Consider the following 27,502-nt stretch of genomic DNA (forward strand, 5'->3'; position numbering starts at 1 on the left):
CCACCTTAGAGTTTCAGATTCAGTGGGTCTGGGGTGACGGGAGACAGTGCTGGACCTTGGCTGTTTTCCTTTTCTCTTGTTTTGATGTTTTTCATTCTTTTTAGCAAATAACCAGAAGAGCCTTGCAAATAAGTCCAAGTAATTTCAACTTTGAAAAAAAAAAGAAATACATGGAAATCCAGGCTCAGAAAACAAATCAGTTGAGCGAGGTAGTAAAGGTTGAGGGGAGGGGAAAGGGCTGTGCCCTGAGGAGCCAGCTCAGGCTGCCTGGGAGGACGGGTGTCCTCTAAACCGGCTCATCCAACAGAGAATGGCAATGCCAAGAAGAGGGAAAGGAGTCCTGGCCAGAATTGCAGAGGACGACCAAGGCCCATGCCATGGTCCTTAAGTGGGCTGAGTTCTAAAAGCAGAGGAACAGCAGGAGACATCAGATCCCAGCCACTAGGGATGAGGGGGTGAGGGATAGGAATCAGAGCCAGTGATGCTGGGAAAGGTGGCGTAGGACCAGAGGGAATTGTGTACATGCAGCTTGCCATGTGGACCCTGCTTCAAAGGGTGCATTCCTCCAGAGAGCTAGAACTTTGCATACAGTGGGTAAAGATAGTTTTTAGTAACAATCTCCAGTTTGGTTACGTGATCCAGGGGTTACGTGATCGAGTTTGCAAAATTTTTTTCAGACAAACTTTTCAGAAAATCTATTCACAAAGCTGGATTTTTGTCTGTAAATTTCTTATAGTTATGCTAGACTTTAGGGAAATTAAAAGATACAGTCAATCTGTGTGTGTGTGTGTGTGTGTGTGTGTGTGTGTGTGTGTGTGTACGCACGCGCATGCACCTGGATTTTTAGGAAATTTAAAGCATTCTGAGTTGACAGCTTTCCTTTGTAGTGACTCGGCAGTTCTCTTTCACAGTTAACCCAGATGGAAGTGAAGCTTAGAAAACACATTGATTCCTTTCCCTTCCTTCCTTCAGCCCAGCCTCAGAAAGCATTGAACCAAAAGCATAACATGCTAAGCTCATTCAGACTAACCTTTTATTATGCAGTTAATAAGAGCCACTTTATTGTATACTGATTGCTTTTCTTTCCATCTGAGATGCGCTGTTCATTTGGTTTCCTACAGCTGCCGTGTGTGAAACAGTTGAAAACATAGTCGTGTATCTCAAACTCATGCTAATCTTATAAGAAGTTATTCTTTAAAAAATGTCTTAAAATTCCAGGCAAGGGCTCACATTATTGTGTCTGATTAGAATGGTGTTAAACATTGAATGTGGTCATACGAAGATTACCTGAAACAGGGTTTTTCCCCTCATTTTCTCCAGTTTCTGAAGGTGTTCTTACTGAAGTGTGAAACCAAAGAATTGTCCAGCAACATAAAATGAGTTAAGTAGACCTGAGAATTGTTTTCTTATGTTTACTTAGCATATATGTGGCATTTTATAACTGCAGGAGAACTTTATAATCTTTTTTCAGAGCTGATGTCATGGGTGTGAAACACAGCCCAGTTCTTCACTCTCTTGTGCGAATCAGACTCTTGTAAGATGACAGGTTTTGTATGTATAAACAGGAATGGATTTGTGCTAAACCTAACCAGAATTCTTGGTGTTAGGGTCCTGTCACTCACTGTGGTCAAGCCAGGCCTGGTGCTTGGTCCCTGTCCTGCCCCAAGACAGAGGCGGTTACTGAGGCAGTGATTATTCAACCGACTGAAACAGAGAGGATGGCGATGCCACTTAGCAAGTTGATTCATTCAGAAGTGTTCCTTTGGTTGTAGGGTTATTATAATTATTGACCTGTTTCTGTATTTTTCATAAAAAAAGAAGTTGTAAGTAGTAATCTTGGAGGCATGAATTACGTTTATTTTTATCTCTATATCGTCAAGCCCTGTTAGCATGGTGCCTGGCACATACCATGTTTCCCCGAAAATAAGACCCAACCAGACCATCAGCTCTAATGCGTCTTTGGGAGCAAAAATTAATATAAGATCCGGTCTTATTTTACTATAAGACCAGGTCTTATATAATGTAATATAATATAATGTAATGTAATATAATATAATATAATATAAGACCGGGTATAATATAATATAATATAATATAATATAATATAATATAATATAATATAAGACTGGGTCTTGTATTAATTTTTGCTCCAAAAGACGCATTAGAGCTGATTGTCCGGCTAGGTCTTATTTTTGGGAAAACACAGTAGGTGACCTGAACTTTTCAGTAACAATTCATGTCTCTTGCATCACGACAATGCACCAGCTCACACGGCACTGTCTGTGAAGGAGTTTTGAGCTAGTAAACAAAGAACTGTATTGGGACACCCTTCCTACTCACTTGACCTGGCCCCTAATGACTTCTTTCTTTACCTGAAGATAAAGGAAATATTCAAAGGATGACATTAGGATATCAAGGGTAATATGATGACAATTCTGATGTCCATTCCAGATAAAGAGCTCCAAAATTGCTTTGAAGGGTGGACTAGGCACTGGTGTCGGTGCATAGCTTCCCAAGGGGAGCACTTTGAAGGTGACTGTAGTGATATTCAGCAATAAGGTATGTAGTGCTTTTCCTAGGATGGGTTCGTGAACTTAATTGTCAGACCTCGTACATGTTCTCTGTAGAAAAATGTGGAAAATATAGACAAATATGAAGAAAACGGAAAAAATCAGCCATCCGTATACTACCTGCCGTGGTTTGTAAACTTTGAATACTTTTTTTTAATGTAGCTTTTTGAGCCTCACCCAGGGCATATAGTTTGGTAGTTCTGAGATGTGCTTTTTAAATATGCAGCCTGGATTATTCTGATGCACATGGTGAATAGCCCACAGCTTGAGACACACCTATGAAAAAAATGGTTAATATTATGGTGTTCTGCCTTTCAGATAGAAAATTAGTGTGTGCGTGTGTGTGTGTTTGTGTGTGTGTGTGTACTAGGGGTGCCAAAAAAATGGATACACATTTTAAGAGATGTTATTTTAAAATGTGTGTACATGTTTTTGCACCCTCTGTATGTATGTATGTATGTATGTATGTATGTATATATACACACTTATATATATATATATATAACTATTAAGTATATATGTATACACACATACATACATACATAGTTTATATGCTACTTTTGTCACATAACATTATTCCTTATAAGTGCATACATTTTCATCATCTGAATCCACTTCCATTTTTGAACTCCAATTAAGAAAACAAATCCTGAAGGCCATTCTGCCATTATTGCCAAGTAGAAATTTCACCTAATAAGGCATTTCACTTTTCTTCCTAATAAGCACATTCTATGAGGATGCTTTGTTTTGTTTTGTTTTGTTTTGTTTTGTTTTGTTTTGAGGCAGGCATAACGGTCGCAGTCTGAGGCACAGTGGTAAATGAGTTAATGCAAAGTCAAAATACACAGTCATGCGGTTACCCCAAGCTATCCATTTCATAGCATCTACCTCCCCACTGGTCAGGTGTCTCACATATGTGACTGACTGAATAAGTGTAGGGCTCAGTGGGAAGTCTAAGGCCACCTTTTCCAATCCCCCCACTTTACAGATGAAGAAACTGAGGTGCCAAGAGAGTAAGGGTTCTTGGCTGAGGTCACCCAGTTATAGCGGAGTTGGAGTAGGCTGATAGCTTTTAGTACTATAGCTCTGTAGATTTCCCAGTAAAGAAAAGTTTTATCCATTTGGTAAGGATGTGGAAAAATTGTAACCTTCTATATATTTCTGGTGGGAATGTAAAACTGTGTAGTCAATTTGGAAAACAGTTTGGCATTCCTCAAAAGGTTAAACATAGAGTTGCCATGTGACCCAGCAATTCCATTCTTGGGTATATATATACCCAAGCAAAATGAAAACATACGTTTACACAAAAACTGCATACTTATACTTACTATCCAGAATGAGGAAACAACCCAACTGATGAATGGAAAATAAAATGCGGCATATCCATACAGTGGAATATTACCCTGTTTCCCCGAAAATAAGACCTAGCTGGACTATCAGCTCTAATGCATCTTTTGGAACAAAAATTAATATAAGTCCCTTTTTTATATTATGTTATGTTATGTTATATAAGACCCAGTCTTATAGTAAAATAAGACTGGGTTTTATATTAATTTTTGCTCCAAAAGACGCATTAGAACTGATGGTCCGGCTTGGTCTTATTTTCGGGGAAACATGGTACTTGGCAATAAAAAGAAATGAATTACTGATACATGCTGCAATAAGGATAACCCTTGAAAACATGCTACGTGACAGAAGCCATTCACAAAATACCAAATATCGCACGATTCCATTTATACGGAATGTCCATAATAGGCAAATTTAGAGAGATAGAAAGTAGACTTATTGTTGCCTGGGGCTGAGGGTGATAGAGGAATCGGGTGGGGGGTGACTACTAATGGATACCGAATTTCTTTTGGGGTTGATGAAACTGTTCTGAAATTGATCGTGGTGATGATTGCACAACTTTGTGAATATACTGAAAACCACTGAATTGTAAACTTTAAATGGGTGAGTTGTATATGTGAATTACATCTTAATAAAGCTGTTCAGAGAGAGATTACTGTCTGAATCACTTTTATCAGCCCTTCAGTAGTGAAGTCTTTTTCCTTTCGTCTTCTAGACAGGGACGAGGGTCAAAAACCTGATGTTAGCCTCTGTCCGGGGGCTATAGTTATTAAAAGCTCAGGCTCTGGAATGAGGTCCCCTCCAGCATGGAGAGCTATGAGATCTTGGACAGATAACTTCATTTCTCAGGTGTTTTTCAACTGCAAAGTAGAGGATAATAGTACATACTTCATGTGGTTGTTAGGAAGATTAAATGAGAGATTCGTTTTAATTGCTTAGTACCGCATTCTATAAATGGTGGTGGCTGCTAGCTTTCTCCTAGTTCTGAGAACCACCGCTGCTTCCAGCAGAAGAGCAAAAGCACGTGGGGGCAGCTTCCCCCCCCCCCCCCCCACACACCTCAGACTTCAGGAGACCTTCCAGTCCTTATGGAGAAAAATAAGCCACCAGTTTATAACTAACTAGATTCCATACTTTGATCAATTAACACTTCCCAGGATTAGTGACACTTACAGATTGCAGGTTTTAAAGGGCCAGTGCTACCTCTGAGTGATAATGACATGCAAATAAATTGAGTTAAATCTCGGTAGTTGGGGCCCTTGGTGTTGCTGCCTGGCTGGCTGGCTGACTGTTGGCTTTGCATGGCTGCCTTGCCTGGCGTTAGTTCAGTCTAGCTCTATTGCCAGTTCAAGTCGAGGCAAATACCGTGTTTCCCCGAGAAAATAAGACCTAACCGGAAAATAAGTCCTAGCATGATTTTTCCAGATGACATCACCTAAACATAAGCCCTAATGTGTCTTTTGGAGCAAAAATTAATATAAGATCCGGTCTTATTTTCGGGGAAACACGGTACATATATCTGCCTTGGGAGTGTGCAGCTGTGTGTCCATAAATTCCCAATAGAAACAAATCAGTGCAAAGCAATTACGTTTATTGTTATGGAGCAACCTCTCTAGTTAGCAAAACTAAATGCCAAATTAAAAGAAAAATAATGAAATTAAGTGAAGCATTTAAGAGACACATTAGGAGATATATTCCCACTTTAAACACCACTGAGATTCTTGTTCCCTTTCTGTTTCCCTCCCCCTGCAGCTTTATCCTTGGCTAGTCTCTCACTATTGGAGCCTCAGAGCTCCTAACTGAAGCGCTGTGGAAATCAACTTGAGATATTTTAAAATTTGGGTGGACATGGTTCCTGAGCTGCCTGGTGGCTGGAGCACTGTTAGAAAGCAAAGGGATTGAGCTTTAAATGGCTTAATAAAATTAACACATCGTGCTGTCCTCTCCCTGCTCCAGCTCTTCTCTGTATTGATGGGGGGACTTGATAATTTACTCTGCCAAAGCTTGAAGGGCTGATTACTTGGCCAGTGTTGAGAGGGGAGTGGAGCTGTCAGGACGCCCTCCATAGCAGCCTCGCTTCACATTTCCAGTGCAGGATCGTATTTGACATTTAATTTAGGAAACTGGGTATCTAGGTATAAAACTTTACCATGATACTAGTGATAAAAACCACCCAGACTTTTACTTAAAGTCCTTCTTCTCTCTTGTTCTCCTCCCTCCCCTTTTCCTGTTAGTTCAACCTTTCATTTAGCTAGGAAATAAAACTGAGTTTTGCTTAAGGAAAAAGGTGTTTCCTTTGACCTTAAGGCTAAAGCTATACAATGCATCTCTCATTCTACCCCAGGTGCACATGTAGACGCTTGTATTATATATACGTTCTTCCCTCCGTATCCACAGGGGTTTGATTCCAGGACCTTCGCAGATACCAATATTTGAGGATGCTCACGTCCCTTCTATAGAATAGTGTGGTGTTTGCATATAGCCTATACACGTCCTTCAGTGTGCGTTAAGTCATTTCTAGATTATTTATAATACCTGCTACAATGTAAATACTTGTACTGTACAGGCACACCTCATTTTATTGTGCTTCGCTTTATTGTGCTTCTCAGATGTTGTGTTTTTTACAAATTGAAGGCAACACCCTCCACCAGCAAAAAGATTATGACTTGCTTTATTGCAATACTTGGCTTTTATTGCAGTGATCTGGAACCGAACCTGCGACATCTCTAAGGTGTGCCTGTATTCTTCAGGGAACAATGACAAGAAAAAAGTCTGTACGTGTTCAGTACAGACGGAACCATCCTAGCCCTAACTACACAGTACACATCAGCAGCAACATAACAAGTTTTTTCCCAAATACTTTTTATTCATATCTGGTTGAATTCATGGATGCAAAACCCTAGATACAGAGGGTCAACTATAAACACAAAATTTGAGAACCAGGCTTCTCCCCTGATTGACTCTGCATTTAGCCGAAGGGCAGAATCCATCAGGTCTCTGAGGCTGTAGAGAACTTCCATTCAACACCTGCTCCAGGTGTTGGCCATCCCCTTGGAGAAGGGCTTTGGTTTATTCTGTAGCAGGTGAACTGGTCTATGATACTTCCTTAATTCCTAACTCAGCCCCACTGTACATATGAAGAAACAGAGATTTAAGAGGTTCGATGACTCATCCAAGGCCCAGGACTAGTGATGCCAGTAGACTTTCTATGATGGAGTTAGTGGTTGTAGTAAGTGACGAACTTCCTACCCATAGACGCTGTGTTGGGAATAGATACCAATATGGACTTTGTTCAGTCTTTCAGGGAAAAAATCAGTTTGAGCATGACATGCTTTCCTTTTAGAGTGAAAGAACACAGACATTGGAGTCAGATGACGTGAGTCTCTACACTGGCACTTATTACCTGTATAACTTGATTTGTCTGAGCCTTCAGTTTCATCTATAAAATATGACTAATCATATTACATTTTTATTAATGGGTACCCTGAAAACAGAAACTTTGAGGAAGAGATAAGAAATGATGGGTGATAGTGGATATCTTGGCCTTGGGGGGCCTGAAAAGCGTTTTAGCAACTGTACTGAGTTAATAAGCCCTGTGGTTCTTCGGTAAGCAGATTGTTAGCTGCTCAAAGGGATGTGATAGAGGTTCAGTCTGCGAAAGATAGAAAATACAGTAAGTCTTCACTTAACATCATCAGTAAGTTCTGTGACTTGAAATGACATGAGACCAGTTTTACCATGGGCTATTTGATGGAAAGAAGAGTTAAGTTTCTCTGGCATCTCAACAATGTTATAATGAAATGACATTGAATAAAATGACATTGTCCGAGGACCTGCTGTATGATAAAGGCAAATTGTGAGACTGAGGAGCAGACTCTACCTACAGACTGTGTGTACGTACTGAGAAGCAGAACGTAACCCAGACTTCTGTGCTCTGCTTCTGGATTGTTGGAGTAGACTGTATCTGATCTTATGAAACTAGAAAAGGCAGCCATGACTCCCTGACAGCCTTTGGCCATTGACTGACACTGAGGCAAGGAGCCTCTGGTTGACAGCCTTACTCTTCAGTGTGCAGGAAGTATAAAAGAGTCCTCCCTGTGTTCCTTTGGGGGAATACAATTGGCACTCCCAAAGGTGTAGTCTCGCTTTCTCTAAGAAAACTAATTGGGATCTCTCTCTGTGAGAGCTCAGTGGGTACCACGTGCGAAGCACACAATAAATGTCTATGGTAACTGTTACCTGGACCAGTAGCACAGTTCTGCTGATGTTTCTATGGGCCCAGAAAGTTCTAAGTTCTTTCCACGTATTATTTTGTGTAAGTGTCACAAAAGCATCTTAGAATGTTATCATTACCCGTTTTACAAATGAAGAAACTCTCACGTTCCCGAGCTTCAGAAGCAGAAAGTTAGCAGAGCCAGTACTCAGACCTCTTTCTCTAGCACCACAGACTCTGAGCTTTACCACTTTGACTCGCTGTAGCAAAGAAGACTCAGAAAACATGAGACCTACATCTCAGTGCCCTTTCCTGAGTTTTCCTGGTGGTGTGCAGTTGTTTGGGTTTGGTGGTTTTGACAGTTTACAAACAGCTGTGGTTTTGCAGGGAAGGCATTTGGGTAAAGGATGGGATGGAGGTAGAGGGTGAGTCTTGTTTTAAAATTACTTTCATTTTCAACAGATAAAATAGCCTTTCTTTGTATATTCAAATCCAAGAGGCTTAAAATAGTATAATTTCTGCTTAATTGCCCCCCGAAACTTCCAGTGTCAGTTTCCACCTCCCACTTCCTACATGGTAATTCTTGAAGCAGAAGCTGTCTCCAGTTTAGGCCCAGGTTAAGGTGAAAAGAAAGCAAAACAACAAGGTGGAATAGAAGCCCTCACTCTTAGTCTCGCTGTTACAGACCCTGGGGCTCTCCGGGGACTCATTCTTCCACTTCTGCATTTCTACACAGGGTCACCTAGAACTTTTTTCTGTTCACTCAGGAAAAGTGGTGCTCAGAAGTTGGTGATTGCGTTCTTTATTGCCGCCCTGGGATCAGGCCTAGAGAGAAGCATCTTCAGAGCAAGCAGTAGTATCGATTCACAGTGAGCCCAGCATGCCTCGAACTGTTCTCGGGTACATCCCGTCGGTGCCATGACCCCGGGTTACACATCACGTTGTCAGGACAGGATGTCATAGCAGCTGACAGTGTGAGCAGGCAGCCCGGGAGCAGAGGATGCTTGACAATCACTCCATAACCATTTCTCACACTAAGGGCTGCTTGTCAGTCCTCTGTGACCAGTCTCTCAGATGACAGGACAGGCAGTGGCTGTCCACTTCACAGCTGATTAACAGATACAATGCACGTGTTTATTAGGCTCTCTCAAGTACAGATCCTGTAGGAAGCACGGTCCTGAGCCTCTGATGTATGTGTGCATGATATTCATGACTGTGTGGGGAAGGGAAAACCATGGAAGGGAGGAGATTCAGAAGAAGCGTATTGCAGGATCACGTGCATGACACCGTTAAAGAATAATAGAGTACTTAGGCTCAAGTCCTGAAATGTGTTGTCTCAGGAAGAAGCACTCCAGCAGAAATAGATGAAGGCTGGGGTATTCTGACTGAGATACAGGGTTCTGCTCCAAGAGGATGTTATTCTGAGAGTCAAAGTTCCAAGCGAAGCCAAAGACTATGTAAGACAAAGCTAAGGTCTAAACACCAAGGAGGAGGGAGTGAGGGCACAGGTAGTGATGGAGTCTGAAGGGCAAAAGGTGGGATTTGAGGTCAAGGTTAGAGAGCCATGAATTCAGGGCCAAGTGGAGATGAGAAAGGAGGGAAAGCTGGCCTAAAACAAGGTGGAGGTAGGATCGAGGCCCTAAACAGTTTCTTTAAGTCACTCGGAAGCTCTTTGTGGCTTAGAAGTTCGTTTCAGCCAGTCAGTGGTACAAGTGAGAGCGGTGTGGCTTCAAGGGCCGAGGAAGGTGGGCAGCAGATGTTGAGCCTCTTTCCTGTGCTTGTTTGCCATCTGTGTATCTTCTTTGGTGGGATGTCTGTTCAGGGCTTTGGCCCAGTTTTAATTAGGTTGTTTGTTTTCTTATTGTTAAGTTTTAAGAGTTTGTATATTTTGGATAATAGTCCTTTAGCAGATGTTTTTTTTGCAAATATTTTCTCTGTGACTTGTCTTCTAATTCTGTTAACAGTTCCTCTCACAGAGAAGTTGTTAATTTTAATGAAGTCCAGCTTATCAATTATTTCTTTCATGGATAGTGCCTTTGGAATTATAGATATAGAAAGTCATCGTCATATCCAAGGTCATCTAGATTGTCTTCTATGGTATCTTCTAGGAGTTAGTTCTGCATTTCACATTTAGCTCTATGACCCATTTTGAGTTAATTTTTGTGAAAGATGTGAGGTCAGTGGCTAGTTTCATTTTTTTGCATGTGGGTGTCCAGTTGTCTCAGCACCATTTGTTAAGAAGACTGTCTTTTCGCCATTGCACTGCCTGTGCTCCTTTGTTCAAGAGCAGTTGGCTGTATCTATACAGATCTATGTCTGGGCTCTATTCTGTTGCATTAGTATATCTGTTATTTCACCAATACCACACTGTATTGATTACTGTAGCTTTATAGTAAGTCTTGAAGTCGAGTCGTGTCAGTCCTCCGGCTTTGTTCTTCAGTATTGTGTTGACTATTCTGGATATTTTGCCTTTCCATATAAACTTTAGAATCAGTTTGTCAACATGGGCAAAATACCCCACTGGGATTTTGATTGGGATTGCGTTGAATCTATAGATCAAGTTGGGAAGAACTGACATCTTGACAATATTTGGTCTTCCTATCCATGAACATGGAATATCTTTACATTTATGTAGTTCTTTCATCAGTGTTTTGTAGTTTTCCTCATAGAGATTTTGTACATATTTTGTTAGATTTATGCCTAAATATTTCATTTTGGGGGTGCTAATGTAAATGGTATTGTGTTTTTAAATTCAAATTCCCATTGTTCATTGTATGTAGGAAACTGATTGACTTTTATATACAGTAGTCCCCCTTTATCTGTGGTTTCACTTTTCACAGGTTTCAGTTGCCCGTGGTCAGCCATGATCCAAAAATATTAAATGGAAAATTCCAGAAATAAGCAGTTGATAAGTTTTTAATGTGTGCCATTCGAGTAGTGTAATGAAATCTCCGTCCCCCTCGGGAAGTGAATCATCCCTTTGTCCAGCGAATCCACACTGTATATGCTCCCCACCCGTTAGTCGTTTTGTAGCCTTCGTGGCTATCAGATCAGTTATCAGAGACAGAAACCACACTCGCATGACTTTTATTACAGTATATAGTTATATTTGTTCTATTTTATTATTAGTTAGTGTTGTTAATTTCTTACTGTGACTAATTTATAAATAAACTTTATCCTAGGTATGTATGTATGTATAGAAAAAAACATAGTGTACGTGGGGTTTGGTGCTGTCCATGGTTTCAGGCATTCACTGGGGGTTTTGGAACATATGCCCTACGGATAAAGGGGGACCACTGGATTAACTTTGTATCTGGCAACCTTGCTGTAATTGCTTATTCATTCCAGGAGTTTTTTGTCGATTCTTTTGGATTTTTCTACACAGATGATCATGTCATTTGTGACCAAAGACAGCTTTATTTCTACCTTTCCAATCTGTAAACATTTTCTTTTCTTTTTTTAATCTTATTTCATTAGGTAGGACTTTCAGTATGATGTTGACAAGGAATAGTGAGAGGACACAGCCTTACCTTGTTCCTGATCTTAGCAGGAAAACTCTGGTTTCTTACCATGAAGTTTGATGTTAGCTGTAGGTTTTTTTGTATATTTTTTTTTGAAGTAGAGAAATTTCTCCTCTATTCCTAGTTTGCTGAGAGTTTTTTTTTAATCATAAATGGATGTTAGATTTTGTCAAATCTTTTTCTTGCATCTATTGATATAATCATGTTATTTTTTTCCTTTTTCAGCCCGTTGATATGATAGATTGTATGAACTTACTTTCAAATGGTGAACCAGCCTTGCATGCTGGAGATAAATCTCACATGGTCGTAGCATATAATTTTTGTATACATCATTGGATTTGATTTGCTAATATTTTATTGAGGAATTAATTTTTTGTTTTGAGCCACACTTTTAAAATTATTGTTTAAGAAAAAAATAAGTGTTACACATTATTATAAAAAATTTGAACTGAAAAGTAAAAAATTAAAAATACTCTTAATCCCACCACTCAGAGATAACCACTCTCCAACATTTTGGTGTATTTCTTATAATCTTTTATAATAGAAATAATAATAACAGAAACAGTAAACATCATTACTACTTAATTGAGTGGATACTTGAAGTAACTAAGTGGTAACTGAGGTAGAAATCCCATGGTGGTCTGTTAACAAAATGGGAATGATGAAAGGAGTAAAAAAGGTACAAATGACTGCTTTCGTCTAGAGGCTTCTGATGAAGATGAGAAAAATGGTTTCAGGAAGAGATTAAATGTTCACTTTAATAACCATTTCTCTACCCTACTCAACACCCCATGGTCAACTCCAAACAATTCAGGCTTCTGACCAGGTTCTCAGGATAATGTTGGGCAGCACTGAGAACGCTGGTAATGGAATGTGACTTATATTCATGCCTGCTGTGTTTTTGGGCTGCTGGATCATTTTCCAAGCCCTGGGAATGGGCACTACTCACAAATAGTGGCTTTTCCACTCGTATGTAAAAGACGCAGGAAATGGAAAATATAGCCATCCACTGAGAAAGGACTGTCCTCCTGGTTGTTGATGAAGCCTTTCCTTTGCCTGCCCTCCCCACAGCCTGGCAGGGGTTTGGGAGGAGCTTTCTTGGGGTAAAATGCCAGAATAAATACCGGAGGCTATACAGAGCCTTAACTTTGAGACACTCAACCTGAAAGTTTCCATGGACACTGGCATACTACAGCAGGGAAATGTGCTGTGGGCGTGAGGACAGTTTGCAGCATCTGAAAAAGTCTCACTTGCTGGCTTTTTATTTTTCTATTTTAGAATAGTGGCCATTCAGAAAGAAGAAAGGGGGAGTAAAATGGACTTTTTGCCCTGTTAGGGAGGTAGGTAGAGCCTTCACACTCTTTATTTCACGCAGCCCACATTGTTTCAGTCAGTTTTGGAGCTGGCTCCTTTATACCTTGCAGGAAATTTGGCTAATAGAACAAGTATTTCTGCAATTTTCAATCAGTGTAAATTCTGCTTTTCTTTTGTGTAGCTTCCTGCTTCTGACCCTGACCCATCTTTCTCAGTTTATCTCAGCAGCACTTTTCTGGAACAGATCTTTCTTAAGCTATGATGCTTCTAACTAGTATGCTTTTTTTGTAATCTGCCCGTAATAGAGAAGTAAATAAAGCCTTGGTTTCCTACAGGCCAGCTAGCTAGGAGTTAATGGCTTCTAGCCCACGTCAAGCACATTGAATGGTGGTGTTTTTAAGTACAAGCTCTTAATTCAAGGTTTTATGTGTTTAATTATGCACATGTAAAGTGCCAGTATGCGTGCCTCTTGGGTCCCACCTCGCTTGGAAATATTAACTACAAGAGCATGTAGAAAGTACCATGGGATGAAGCTTAATTCTTCAGATGTACGTCCTTTATCCCAAGATTCACATGGTGGGGAATAATATTCCAGTGGGGATAACAACAGAAGCCACCTGTTAACTCAGAAAAACATCTCAGTTAAGAAGAAATGAAGTTGAAGAACCTGAAGCAGGCAGAAGGGGATCATTAGATGTTACATGTTGTAGCAGAAAGTACACTGGACTGGACCAGAGGAAAGTTGGTTTTTAAACCTGACTTTATTACTGCACTTCTCTGGGGCCTTTCCTTCTTTTTTCACCTATAAAATGAAGAGGTTGGATGCAGCTGTAATGAGAATAATCAGATGTTCACTAGTTAGTTCTGACCTTTCACAAATGAGCCACCAATTTTTTTCAAATTACAGTGCTGTTTAAGTAATAACATAGCTTTTCACCGCAGTGCAGTTATAGCAAATACATATCCATATGTTTGTAAACTAGGGCCTTAAGGTTTCAACAACTTAAGGGCCAATCAGTTTACCAACGGGGGAAAGCTCCTTTTAGGGTTTCATTTGTGTAGAGGCCCCAGGTCCCCTCGGGTAAGATGGAGACCACCACCCAGTGCTCTAGGAGGGAGAGGAGATTTTTCTGTGAATCTAAGTAGTTCTACTTTTGGCTCTATTACATTTTCGGGTTGTACATTCACATTTTGTTCGGCCTGCGGGAAGGGGAAGTTCTGTGGCTTTAAAAAGGTTGGGCAATTTCTGGTAGATGCTATATAAAAGGAACCTTTGACATCGCCACTTTCATCATTCTGTGATACACACAGCCTTCTCTCTTCTCTGCATATGTAGAATTTTCTCTTTTTATGTAACACTACATGCAGTGTAGTGAAGAGTATGACTGTCCCTCTCACCTGGGGGAGCTGCAGGACAGAGGCAGAAGGAATCCTAAGAAACCTACTCAGAAAGGACGTCAGTGGCTCCTGGGGAGCAGGTGCTAATGGGAAGGGCCTGCTGCTCTGGGAGAACTGGGAAGGTTTTAGCAAAATGGAGTTTTGATGGCAAGGAGGTGAAATGGAACCTGAAGGGGATTTAAAAGCTGCCTTACTCTTGCCATGGAAGAACCAGAGTGCTCAACCTGCCATGTGACCAACCCCCCAGGGAGTCTTTTCTTTGGGCTCTGAATTAGAATGCATGCCTTGACTTGACCCAGGAGTTTGTCCTTACCATTTTGAGCTAGGTTGGAGAATACCTGTTGTGAATTAGTAGCAACTGGAGTGAGAAGAAGGCATACAAGTTTTATATAGAGGTGGATTATTCTGCCTTTAATTCTCATGTGTAGCTTGATCTATATAAAATAAAGTGTCATGTTGGAAAACCTAGTAAAGCAATGGGAAATAGAGAGTATAACTTTTTGAAGCCATAATATATTCACCTACTGCAGGCTCACCCACACCTTTCCTGGTTGTGATGTCAGCTCCTTAACTTCGAACCACACGAACACGCATATGTTCCATCTAGTAAAATAGGTTGTGAGTCCGTTTTTTATTATGATCCCCATTTTCAGTCACTTGGAACTTTTAAGTGAGTTTTTTAGGTGTTCAGAAAAGTTCATCCCTTAGCTAAAACTTTCTTGGTTTAGTCTCTTAAGAGACAGGCCTAGATCTTAAGACCTAATTTATTTCAAGGGTAGAGGTCTGTTGATAAATGAGCACCATAAAGCATAACAGTCTTGAAATATACACACTAAAAATAAAAAGGAATTACAAAAATAAACACAAATCACAGTTCTCACTCTGATGTAGAATTTGCAGGGACATTAATAACATTTAACACTCCCCCACCCCTTTTCTTTAGCACCAGGGAGAGTACCTGCAGAGAGTATATGAGTTCCTGAGGGCTGATGTCACTTAGTCACAGGATATGTGAGCAGATATGTGTCATGCAGGCCTTATTTTGCGTTGACATTCTTATGGCACTGTTACAAAATCTGCCTAAAGTATCAAGTCTCTTTCAGTTTTTAAGAGGCCAATTAAAAATGGCTTGATTTCCCCCTCTCATTGAGCCTTTCTTTTCCTCAGTCTCCTTTCCTAGGTTTTCCCAGTTTGACTTCCCTTCTGACAGACTGTTACAGTGAACAGAGCACCAGACTGGGAATAAGATGATTGGAATCCTCTGCGTCTCCTACAATTTGGCAGCTGTGTCTGTTTCCTTATCTATAAAGGAAAGGGGTCCGCTTAGATGACAGCTGCTTTCTCTTTCATCTCTAAGTTCTCTATTGGCCTTTCTCATTTTGTCTGCTGTCCTACTTCACTGTTTCCTACCTCAGCTACTCAGTAGGCATAGTTGTTTAAAATACTTATAAATTAAATGTGGTTGTGAGGAAATACCAATAAATGCAGTTGCTGGCAAGATACGGAGTTTAGGAGTTCTTATTTTGGTAGTTTCTCACTTTGTCTTTCTTATGCACTAGTCAAACATAGCCTACAGTCATAATTTATTTGGTCTGCACAGTTGTTGCAAAATAAAACAATAATATATTTTCACCCATCAGAGAGTGAAAAATTAAAAGCTTAACATTATCCGATATTGGTAAAGCTGTAAGGGAAATGCTTACTTTCACACATTGTTGTGGAAATATAATTGGTGCATGTTTTTTGACAGTATCAATCAACGTATTTGATTATGTATAAATTAATGACGCCAAAGGTCTATAAAACATATGCAAATATTAAGAGATATATCCAAGGATTTTCATTGATGTGTTGTTTGTAATAGCAAAAATTTGGAAACATCCTGTACTTCCATTAAGAAGGGAGTAACATTCTCAAGGATAGACCATATATTGGGACATAAAATCAGCCTCAGCAAATTTAAGAATATTGAAATCATACCAAGCATGTTCTCTGATCACAAGACTTTGAAATTGGATATCAACTGCAAAAAGAAAGCAGGAAAAACCACAAATACATGGAGATTAAACAACATACTTTTAAAGAATGACTGGGTCAAAGAAGAAATAAGAGGAGAGATCAAAAGATACATAGAAACAAATGAGAATGAAAATACATGCTATCAAAATTTTTGGGATTCAGTGAAAGCAGTTTTAAGAGGGAAATTTGTATCATTACAGGCCTATCTTAAGAAACAAGAAAACTCCCAAATAAATAACCTCACATTAACACCTTAAAGAAGTAGAAAAAGAAGAACAAATGAAACACAAGGTCAGCAGAAGAAAGGAAATAATAAAAATCAGAGCAAAACTAAATGAAATAGAGAACAAAAAGACAATAGAAAAAATTAATCTGACAAAGAGCTGGTTCTTTGAAAAGATTAATAAAATTGACAAACCCTTGGCTAGACTTACTAAGATAAAAAGAGAAAAGACACTAATAAACAAAATCAGAAATGAAAGAGGGGAAGTCATCACGGATGCCACAGAAATACAAAGGATCATCCAAGAATACTATGAAGGACTATATGTCACCAAATTCAATAACCTAGAAGAAATGGACAAGTTCTTAGAAACATAGCCTTCCTAGGCTGAATCACAAAGAATTGGAATATCTAAATAGACCGATCACCAGTAAGGAAATTGAATCAGTCATCCGAAACCTTCTGAAAAGCAAAAACCGGGACCAGATGGCTTAACTAGTGAATTCTACCAAACCTTCAAAGAGGATCTAATACCAATCCTGCACAAACTCTTCCAAAAAATCGAAGAAGAGACAGTACTCCCTCATTTTATGAGGCCAATATTACCCTAATACCTAAACCTGATAAGGATAACACAAAAAAAGAAACTGCAAACCAATATCTCTGATGAATACAGATGCAAAAATCCTAAACAAAATTCTAGCAAATCGAATGCAACAGTGCATTAAAAAGATTATTCATCACGACCAAGTGGGGTTCATCTCAGGGGCACAGGATGCTTCAACATACAGAAATCCATCAATGTGATACACCACATAAACAAAATAAAGGACAAAAATCATATAATTAAATCAATTGATGCAGAAAAAGCGTTTGACAAGATACAACATCCATTTATGATTAAAACACTTAATAAAATAGGTATAGAAGGAAAATACCTTAACATAATAAAGGCCATATATGACAAACCCTCAGATAATCTCATAATTAACGGTGAAAGACTGAAGTCCTTTATGTTCGGGAACACGACAGGGCTGTCCCCTATTACCTCTGCTTTTCAACATAGTGTTGGAAGTCCTCGCCAGAGCAGTCAGGCAAGAGAAAGAAATAAGAGGCATCCAAATTGGGAATGAAGAAGTTAAATTATCACTCTTTGCAGATGACATCATGCTATATATAGAAAACCCTAAAGACTCCACCAAAAAGTATTAGAAACAATAAACGAATACAGTAAAGTTGCCAGCTACAAAATCAACATACAAAAGTCCATTGCATTCCTATATACTAACAATGAAATCTCAGAAAAAGAAATAAAGAAAACAGTTCATTTTTCAATTGCAACAAAAAGAATAAAATACCTAGGAATAAATTTAACCAAGGATGTGAAAGACCTATATGCTGAAAACTATAACACATTTTAAAAAGAAATTGAAGAAGACACAAAGAAATGGAAAGACATTCCGTGCTCATGGATTGGAAGAATCAACATAGTTAAAATGGCCGTATTACCCAAAGCAATATACAGATTTAATGCAATCTCCATCAAACTCCCAATGACATTTTTTAAAGAAATAGAACAAAAAAATCATCAGATTTGTATGGAATCACAAAAAAACCCAAATAGCCAAAGTAATCCTAAGAAAAAAGAACACTGGAGGTATCACACTCCCTGACTTTAGCTTGTACTATAGGGCAACAATAATAAAAACAGCACGGTACTGGCAGAAAAACAGACACGTAGACCAATGGAATAGAATTGAAAACCCAGAAATAAAACCCCCATAAATATGGACAGATAATTTTTGACAAAGAAGCAAAAGGCATACAATGGAAAAAAGACAGCCTTTTCAATAAATGGTGCTGGCAGAATTGGAAAGCCACGTATAAAAGAATGAAACTGGACTGCTATCTGTCACCATGTACCAAAATTAATTCAAAATGGATGAAAGACTTAAGCATAAGACCTGAAACAATAAACTGCATAGAAGAAAACATGGGTACTAAACTTATGGACCTTGGGTTCAAAGAGCATTTTATGAATTTGACTCCAAAGGCAAGGGAAGTAAAAGCTAAAATAAATGAATGGGACTATATCAAACTTAAAAGCTTCTGCACATCAAAAGAAACCATCAACAAAATAAAGAGGCAACCAACTGAATGGGAGAAGATTTTTGCAAACAGTGCCTCCGATAAGAAGCTAATATCCAAAATATACAAGGAACTCATACAACTCAACAACAAAAAACAAAAAACCCAATTGAAAAATGGGCAGAGGACCTGAAGAGACATTTCTCCAAAGAGGACATACAAATGGCAAATAGACATATGAAAAAATGCTCAACATCACTAATCATCAGAGAAATGCAAATAAAAACCACAATGAGATATCACCTCACCACAGTCAGAATGGCTATCATCAACAAGACAAATAGTAACAAGTGTTGGAGAGGCTGTGGAGAAAAAGGAACCCTCATACACTGTTGGTGGGAATGCAGACTGGTGCAGCCGCTATGGAAGGCAGTGTGGAGGTTCCTCAAAAAATTACGAATAGAATTACCATATGACCCAGCAATCCCTCTCCTGGGTATCTACCCAAAAAATCTGAAAACATTTATCCATGAAGACATGTGTGCTCCAGTGTTCATTGCAGCTTTATTTACGGTGGCCAAGACATGGAAACAACCAAAATGTCCTTTGATAGATGAATGGATAAAGAAGTTGTGGTGTATATACACAATGGAATACTATTCGGTGGTAAGAAAAGATGAAATAGGACTATTTGTGACAACATGGATGGATCTTGAGATTATAATGCTAAGCAAAGTAAGTCAGACAGAAAAAGTAGAGAACCGTATGATTTCACTGATATGTGGTATGTTAACCGAAAACAACAAAAGAACAAGACAAACAAATGAGAAACAAAAACTCATAGACACAGACAATAGTTTAGTGGTTATCAGAGGGTAAGAGGGGAGGGGAGTCGTAGGTGAGGGTAAAGGGGATCTAACATATGGTGATGGAAGGAGAACTGACTCTGGGTGGTGAGCACACAATGGAATTTATAAATGATGTAATACAGAATTGTATACCTGAAATCTATGTAACTTTACTAACAATTGTCAACCCAATAAACTTAAATTTAAAAAAAGGGAGTAGTTAAATATATATATTTAATTAAGGGAGTAGTTAAATATATATGTATATTTTCCCTCCATATATAGTCAATAGAGATATTTATCCATTTACTTACATATTTATATATATATAAATATCCATAAATTATCTTCATATAGATATTAAGAATAATACAAAGAATGAAGTTGATCTCTAGGTACCAACATATTTTGAGTAGAAAAATAAGACCAGAACCGTATGTTCACTATGATCCATTTATGTAAAAAGCATAATTCTCTCTCTCTCTCTCTGTCTCTCTCTCTTTACATATATATATGTATGTGAAACTACATAGAAAAATGGCTAGAAGAATACATAACACATTATTAATAGTAATTTCCCTCTGAGGAGGGAAAAGGTATAGAGATGAAGAGAGAAGAGCAATTTCATTTTTTTTTACCATATATTCTTATCTGTTAAATATTTTTAAAGTATTTATGTGTTACTGGTATGAAAGTGAAGAAGAGGAAGAAAGCAAAAAGGAAGGATAAAGAATTTCTATAGACGAGTATTAGAAGGGTATAGAAAAATCTTAGCAGAATTTTCATCAGAGATACTAGGGAAAGCTTGTTGAGAGGACACTCCCAGAACTTCAGGATCAGATAGGAACCGTGGTTTGTATTTGGGCTGTGTTAGGCTTCCTGCCACTTACAGTAACAGCGCTACCCTTCCGTTTCTTTGTGTGCCCAACTTATTCTTACTTGTCTGTGTTCCACAGGTAACTCGGGACCAGATGAAGGTGTTTATACAGCAGGAATTTAAGAAAGTTCAGAAAGTGATTGCTTATGAGGAGCAGAAGGCCCTCCATCTAGTGGACATCCAGGAGGCAATGGCCACAGCTCATGTGACTGAGATCCTGGCAGACATCCAATCCCACATGGACAGGTTGATGACTCAGATGGCCCAAGCTAAGGAACAACTTGATACCTCTAATGAATCAGCTGAGCCAAAGGCAGAGGTAAAGGAGAACGCCCGCAATGATGAGTAGTAGGAGATCGTGGTTGCCATGTTTGTTATCTCGGAAATGCCCCCCTGTGAATGAATTGAAAACTTACATAGGGTATAAGTGTTTAGACCGGTGTGTATAACAGTATGGAGGTATTGGCCATTGGAGTTGCAGCCAGTACCTGGGCCTGGCAAAGTATTTGTCCACTAGGACTTACAGGAGTAGAGTCAGTGGGGCAAATACTAATCACAGTTAAGAAGGGAAGCTAGAAATCATTGCCAGAGAAGAGTGCAGTTGGCAGATCCCAAATCGCGAAATGAGCCTATAAATAAAGAAATTGGGGTAAGAACTGGGCTGAATGAGAGTATCACAGCAGGCCAGAGTGAAGATTTTGGACTGATATTGTGAATAGTGAAAGGGTTCCTCAGGCTGGTTTTTCTATGGAGCCAACTGCATAAACTGGGAGGACATAACTGCTGGAGTAAGAGAGCCATGGGGGCTAGGACACAGCAAGGATCAGAAACAGTGCGCAAGACAGACATAGATAAATGTTGAATCACTACAATGAATATAGTCACTGTGGCCATAGTTATTTTCTAACGGGGATAAAAGGGTCTCAGACATTTTACCAAACAACATATTTGGGCATTCAGAACCTATTCCTAAAAAATAATTTAAGGCAACCATTCAAAAAATATATAAAGTTTATAACATTTTTCAGCCACTGAGGAGAGGCTATTGTTCCTCAGATTTCATAGCATTATGTTGAAAATTCTAGTCACGCTTACGCCAGATGGGTGTGGGGTAGGCCTTTCTAGAAGAAACCCTAGGAGAGTCCTGTGGACTTTCCAGGCCTGCTGCTGACTCAGTAAGCTCCACCTCAACTAGCAGGCTTGCCGTGGCGGGGGAGAGCCTAGCCACCGAGTAGATGAGCCAAGATATAACCTAGGAGGCAGGTGTTGTTCAAGCCATCCTGACAGGAAATGTAAGAGACCACTGAACAGTTACCGGCTTCACTCATCCAGGGTTCTTGATTAAATTTCACCAATGTGTGAAAAAACAGAATAGCTCTTGTTCTTGTCATTTCATCTTCTCCAGAATAAGAGTGTGTGCCTAAGTCAGTTTCTAGATAGGCAAGAGAGCACTTTATGGTTATCGTTTCATTTAATCCTTGTATCGACATTGATTATCTCCATTTTGCATGTGGGATATTGAGATGCAGACCCGGACCCAATGTTTAGTTAGTAGAAAATAGAGCCAGGATTCAGGTTTAAGTTTGTCCTATTCCAATACTTGTACGTATCCCCTACTCTCTCCCGTGTGCCAAGCATCCTGTTTGTATCTGGGGGAAGAGGGAGGAGAATCAGTGTCCTAGACAGCTTTGCATTCCTCAGACCTTGTGCAGTATGGAGACGGTCACTTTGTGTCTCAACAAACAGAAAGGTCGACCAGAGTTAACTCAAGGGATCAGTGCCATAACTCTGTCCCAATTCCCCTCAAATCGGAGCCTTGCATTCATTCTGTGTGTTGATGAGGTTGTTTTTTTTTTCAAAAATAAAGGCTTAATTTTGAGAGATATCCCGTCTTTTATTTTCATTTCAAATAATGAATTTAGCCCCTCCCCAACATTAACTGTCCTTTAAGCTGCTCAGCTGCACTCTACTTGTTAACTCTGGTGGAATTACTCTTAGGGATGCAAAGCTCACAAGGCTAAGGTCTAGGCTGTGGACAAAATGAGCTATTAAAAAGAAGCAGCGATGGGCTGTGTACACAGCCTTTATAAAGAGCCGTTATCCTAATAGCCTCTCGTTCCAGCCAATCTGGTAACTATTGATCAGAGCGAATTTCTAGTACCTTTCTTTCACTCAACAGAGGAATTCTTTTCTTCCCTTTGTATGATACAGATTTTTTTTTTTAATTTCTTGCATTTTGAATTTGGCCAATCCCCCCCGACACACAACATTTTTTAATGAAATATTTCAAACATACAGCAAAATTGAAAGGTTTTACAGATTATACCCATATACCTCCACCCAGATGCTACCATTAACATTTTACTTTATTTTACGTACATATATGTGTATAAAATCTTTCCAACCTTGTATTCATCAGTGCATCTTATTTTTGATGCATTTAAAAGCAGATTGCAGCTTCTGCTTCTGAACATGTGATGTTTTTCTTTTTATTCATTGATTATTTAGGAGTGTGTTGTTTAGCTTCCAAATATTAGGAATTTTTCTACATATATTGTTTTTCATTTCTAATTTAGTTCCATTGCGATCAAAGAACATATTCTGAATGTTTTCAATCTTTTAACATTTATCAAGACTTGTTTTATGGCCCAGTATGTTGTCTATCTTGGTGAATGCATACGTGCACCAAAAAAGAATGTGCATTCTGTACTTTGGGGTATAGTGTTCTATTAAATATAAATGTGGTGTTCAGAAAATTTACTGATTTCTACTGATTTTTATGTCTAGTTGTTCTGTCAGCTTCTGAGAGAGGGGTGTTAAATTTCCAAGTATGATGGTGGAATTATCTTCCCCTTTTGTTCTATCAACTTTTCTTCAGATATTTTGAAGCTTATCAAGCAAATACATATTTATAATTGTCACGTCTTCCTGGTGAACTGAACCTTTAATCATCATGAAAAGTTACTCTTTTTCTCTGATAATACTTCGTCTTGATGTCTGTTTTATCTCATGTTGTTAAAGCCAATACAGTCTTAATGCTTGGTGTTTTTATGGTCCATCTCGTTCCATTCAGTTGCTTTCAGTCCATCTGTATTGTTAAAATCTGTCTCTCTTAGGCAGCACATAGTTAGGTCTTAATTCTTTTATTCATTCTGATAATCTTTGCCTTTTAATGGAAGTGTTAGGTGCATTACCATTTAAATGTTATTATTAATATGGTTGAATTTAAGTCTACCATTTTGTGATTTGTTTTCTGTTTGTTGTTCTGCTTTTGTTTCTCTCATTGTCTTCTGCCTTTTTTTTGGATTTTTGAAATAATTATGTGAATTCCATTTTAATATGTCTATTGACCTTTTAGCTCTATTACTTTGTATTATTTTTAGTGGTTTCTATGAGGATTATAATATATATCCTTAAATGTTTAGTCTATTTAAAATTAATATTGTACCACTTCATATAAAATGCAGACACCTTGAAACTATATAGGCCAATTTACCCTCTTTCCATGTCCTTTATGTTATAGTATCATATATGCCGAATTTATATATGTAATGAATACTGTAAGACAGTTATAAATTTAGCTTAAACTGTCATATGCTTTTAAAGAGATTAAGAAGGAAAAAATAGTCATAATTATTTTTTATTTTATTTTTTAAAGTTTATTGGGGTGACAATGGTTAGTAAAGTTACATAGGTTTCAGGTGTACAATTCCATAATACATCATCTATATATCACATTGTGTGTTCACCACCCAGAGTCAGTTCTCCTTCCGTCACCATATATTTGATCCCTTTTACCCTCATCTACCACCTCCTTCCCCCTTTACCCTCTGGTAACCACTAAACTATTGTCTGTGTCTATGAGGTTTTGTTTCTTTGTTTGTCTTGTTCCTTTGTTGCTTTCAGTTTTATATCCCACGTATCAGTGAAATCATGATTCTTGACTTTTTCTGTCTGACTTATTTCACTTAGCATAATAATCTCAAGATTCATCCATGTTGTTGCAAATGGCATTATTTCATCTTTTCTTATGGTAGAATAATATTCCATTGTGTATATATAGCACAACTTCTTTATCCATTCATCTATTGAAGGAGACTTTGGTTGTTTCCATGTCTTGGCCACCGTAAATAAATCTGCAGTGAACATTGGAATGCATATGTCTTTACGGATAAATGTTTTCAGATTTTTTGGGTAGATACCCAGGAGAGGGGTTGAATTGCTGGGTCATACGGTAATTCTGTTTGTAAGTTTTTGAGGAACCATTACAGTGCCTTCCATAGCGGCTGCACCAATCTGCATTCCCACCAACAGTGTATGAGGGTTCCTTTTTCTCCACAGCCTCTCCAACACTTGTTACTATTTGTCTTGTTGATGATAGCCATTCTCACTGGGGTGAGGCGATATCTCATTGTGGTTTTTATTTGCATTTCTCTGATGATTAGTGATGTTGAGCATTTTTTCATGTATCTATTGGCCATGTGTATGTCCTCTTTGGAGAAATGTCTCTTTAGGTCCTCTGCCCATTTTTCAATTGGATTGGTTTTTTGTTGTTGTTGTTGAGTTGTATGAGTTCCTTGTATATTTCGAATATTAGCCCCTTATTGGAGGCATTGTTTTTATGTATTTATGGGTATATAGTTTTTCAACAAGTTTGTGATAACAGTTGCATAACTAAATTTACTAAAAGTGGTTGATTATACTTAAAACAGGTAATTTTATGGTATTATAAGTTATGTCTCAATAAACTTAAAAAACTCTAGATATCCCATCTGCCCAAGTGCTGTTTTCCTTTGATTTATGAAGCTGATCCTAAAACTAGCCCATTAACACAGTTTGTCGTTTTAAGAAACCTTTAGTACAGATAAATTTGATTAGGCCAAGTAGAATCACAGAGCTTCTGGTTAAAGAAGTCCAAAGGTTACAAGTTTTCCTGGTGACATCTCTTTTAAAAAATGTGTTTTTAATAAATCTTTTGGGGTCATTTCATAGAGCATAGGGTAGGGGAGGAGTTTCAATACCGGTCCCATACATCTGAAAAGATGTGGTCTTTCCCCTATTTAAATAACTAAAGTTATTGCTTTCTTAATCATTATACAGTGTTTAAAACTTACAGACACAGCACAAAGTAAACACACACACTGAATTGATAGTTATCATTAGGTATTATATTTGTTCCATGTTTGTGTGTGTGTGTGGTTCCAGCTTTATTGAGATATTATTGACATGTAACATAAGTAAGTTTAAGTTATACAGTGTGATGATTTGATACATGTCTGTATAGAAAAATTATTACCCTAACAAGGCAAGTTAATACCTTCATCTCCTCACACCATTTTTTCCTTAACATCGTATTTAAAATTTTCCTCATATTACTAGAAAGTCTTCAAAAACTTGCTTGAATCCTGAATCAGTGATATAAATTAAACTTTTACCTTATTTTAAGTGATTGCCAACTTTTTACTGTCATTTATAACATTGTAGTGCATGTTTTTGTTTATAAATCATAAGCAATTACTGAGTCAAAGATATGGACATTTTTTAGGCTCTTGTACATATTTTGTAAACTGTCTACAGAACAATTATAACTGTGTATATTTTCATCACTGGTTTTGAAAATCTCTCTCATTTTTTGGCCTGAAATTAGTCATAGCTTTTATAAAATTTTTTGCCAAAGTCAAGTATTAAAAAGCAGTCTTTATTTTTATTTGCATGTCATGAGTATTTTCATCTTTTGTCTAATTTTGAGAGAAGAGTTCTCAGCAGCAATGAGATAATCTTAGGAAAAGTTGGTTCAAATAGGTAAATCATTAAAAATGTTACACACATACCTTAAGCATTTATTTTAAACTTGAAATATATATCTGTATATTTCTTTGATTTAAATTCTTTTTCTTGAGAATGCAGGTTTGCTGGGTGAGATAGAATGGCATCTTTTTGGCATAAAACATGTCCATACTGCACCGTTTATAAGGTCCAATTTCAGTCTCTTATAGTAAGGAAGATAATATTTAAAGCAAGCTGCTTATTGAATCCTAGACTTTTACACTTTATTTTTTCTAATATTTTGCATGTGTCTTCTGCATTAAAATTGACAGCAATTTTTAAGCCACTTACTTTATTGAATGCTTTGGAAGCATTCAACGTAATTTTCATGGAATCAGCACCTCATGGAAGCAACAATTTTCTCTTGTATTCATTTTTTGTTATTTAATAAAATGTGTCATCATAATTACAAGTTCAACTGATATAAACAGACTTAGGAACAAACTTATTTGGTCCTTGGTGTACATACATTTCCACTGGTGGAAGTGGAAGTGAGAGGTTGTTCTAGAGTGTAGCCTACCAGCCAAGAGCATTTGGGATATTTTACAGTGGGATTTGAGAACATTGCTTACTCAAGTCATTTAAACGGGAGTTGACGTTTAACATATTTTCAATTCTAATATCTGAAACCAGACTTTACTTGTAATAGTGGTAGAAATTAATCTTAAATCCTACTTATATCTTGTCCTCCCTTCTTTCCTTTCTTGACTGATTAGCTACGATGTGCCTTGTGCTGTTTACTGTGTGCGTTGTACTGTAAATAAGCTGATGAGCACACAGTTTCAGTTCTCAAGGAGTTGAAATCCGAAGAGGGAGACACGGTATGGTGCTGTCTCTGTCGGTTTTCTGCTCTAAATACTAGCCCGGAAGTGTGAGCCATACAGATACGGAGGACGGAGAAGGATCCCCCCACTCAGTCTGTCAGTGGTGAACGTTTCCAAGTGAGGCTTGATCTGAAAGGATGGACAGGAATTAGCTAGGCTTTAATAGCAGGTACACCTCTGTTACTAGCAAGACTAGCAACTCTCTGAATGTCTGCTGACCTATTTTTTAAAAATTGCCTCAGATTATATGTGTGTATATTTGTTCTTTCGTTCATTTATTCATTCCTATAGCAGCAAAACTCTCACCCTGGTCCTCCTCATGCTTTGTGGTAGTGATTATTGTTTCTGAAAAGAACCGCGTATCTATAAGCAGCAGCAATGGATGAATGTAAAGCATAATCTTGTGTCCCATCTTCTCCAACCTTCCCCACTTT

At 38.3% G+C, this 27,502-nt stretch overlaps 1 protein-coding gene across 3 annotated transcripts in view; it reads left to right on the top strand.

Moving 5' to 3' along the window:
* The window catches only part of TRIM44 (tripartite motif containing 44), a 105,133-nt gene that overhangs the window by 24,786 nt on the left and 52,845 nt on the right, over positions 1–27,502 (top strand). For all 3 annotated transcript variants that reach the window (XM_074336212.1, XM_074336213.1, XM_019738529.2), the window contains exon 3: positions 20,498–20,737. In XM_074336212.1, coding sequence (XP_074192313.1) covers positions 20,498–20,737 — 240 coding nt within the window. The remainder of the gene's footprint in view (positions 1–20,497; positions 20,738–27,502) is intronic.

The sequence above is a fragment of the Rhinolophus sinicus genome, linkage group LG06 (genome assembly GCF_036562045.2).
Source record: "Rhinolophus sinicus isolate RSC01 linkage group LG06, ASM3656204v1, whole genome shotgun sequence".
NCBI lineage: Eukaryota > Metazoa > Chordata > Mammalia > Chiroptera > Rhinolophidae > Rhinolophus > Rhinolophus sinicus.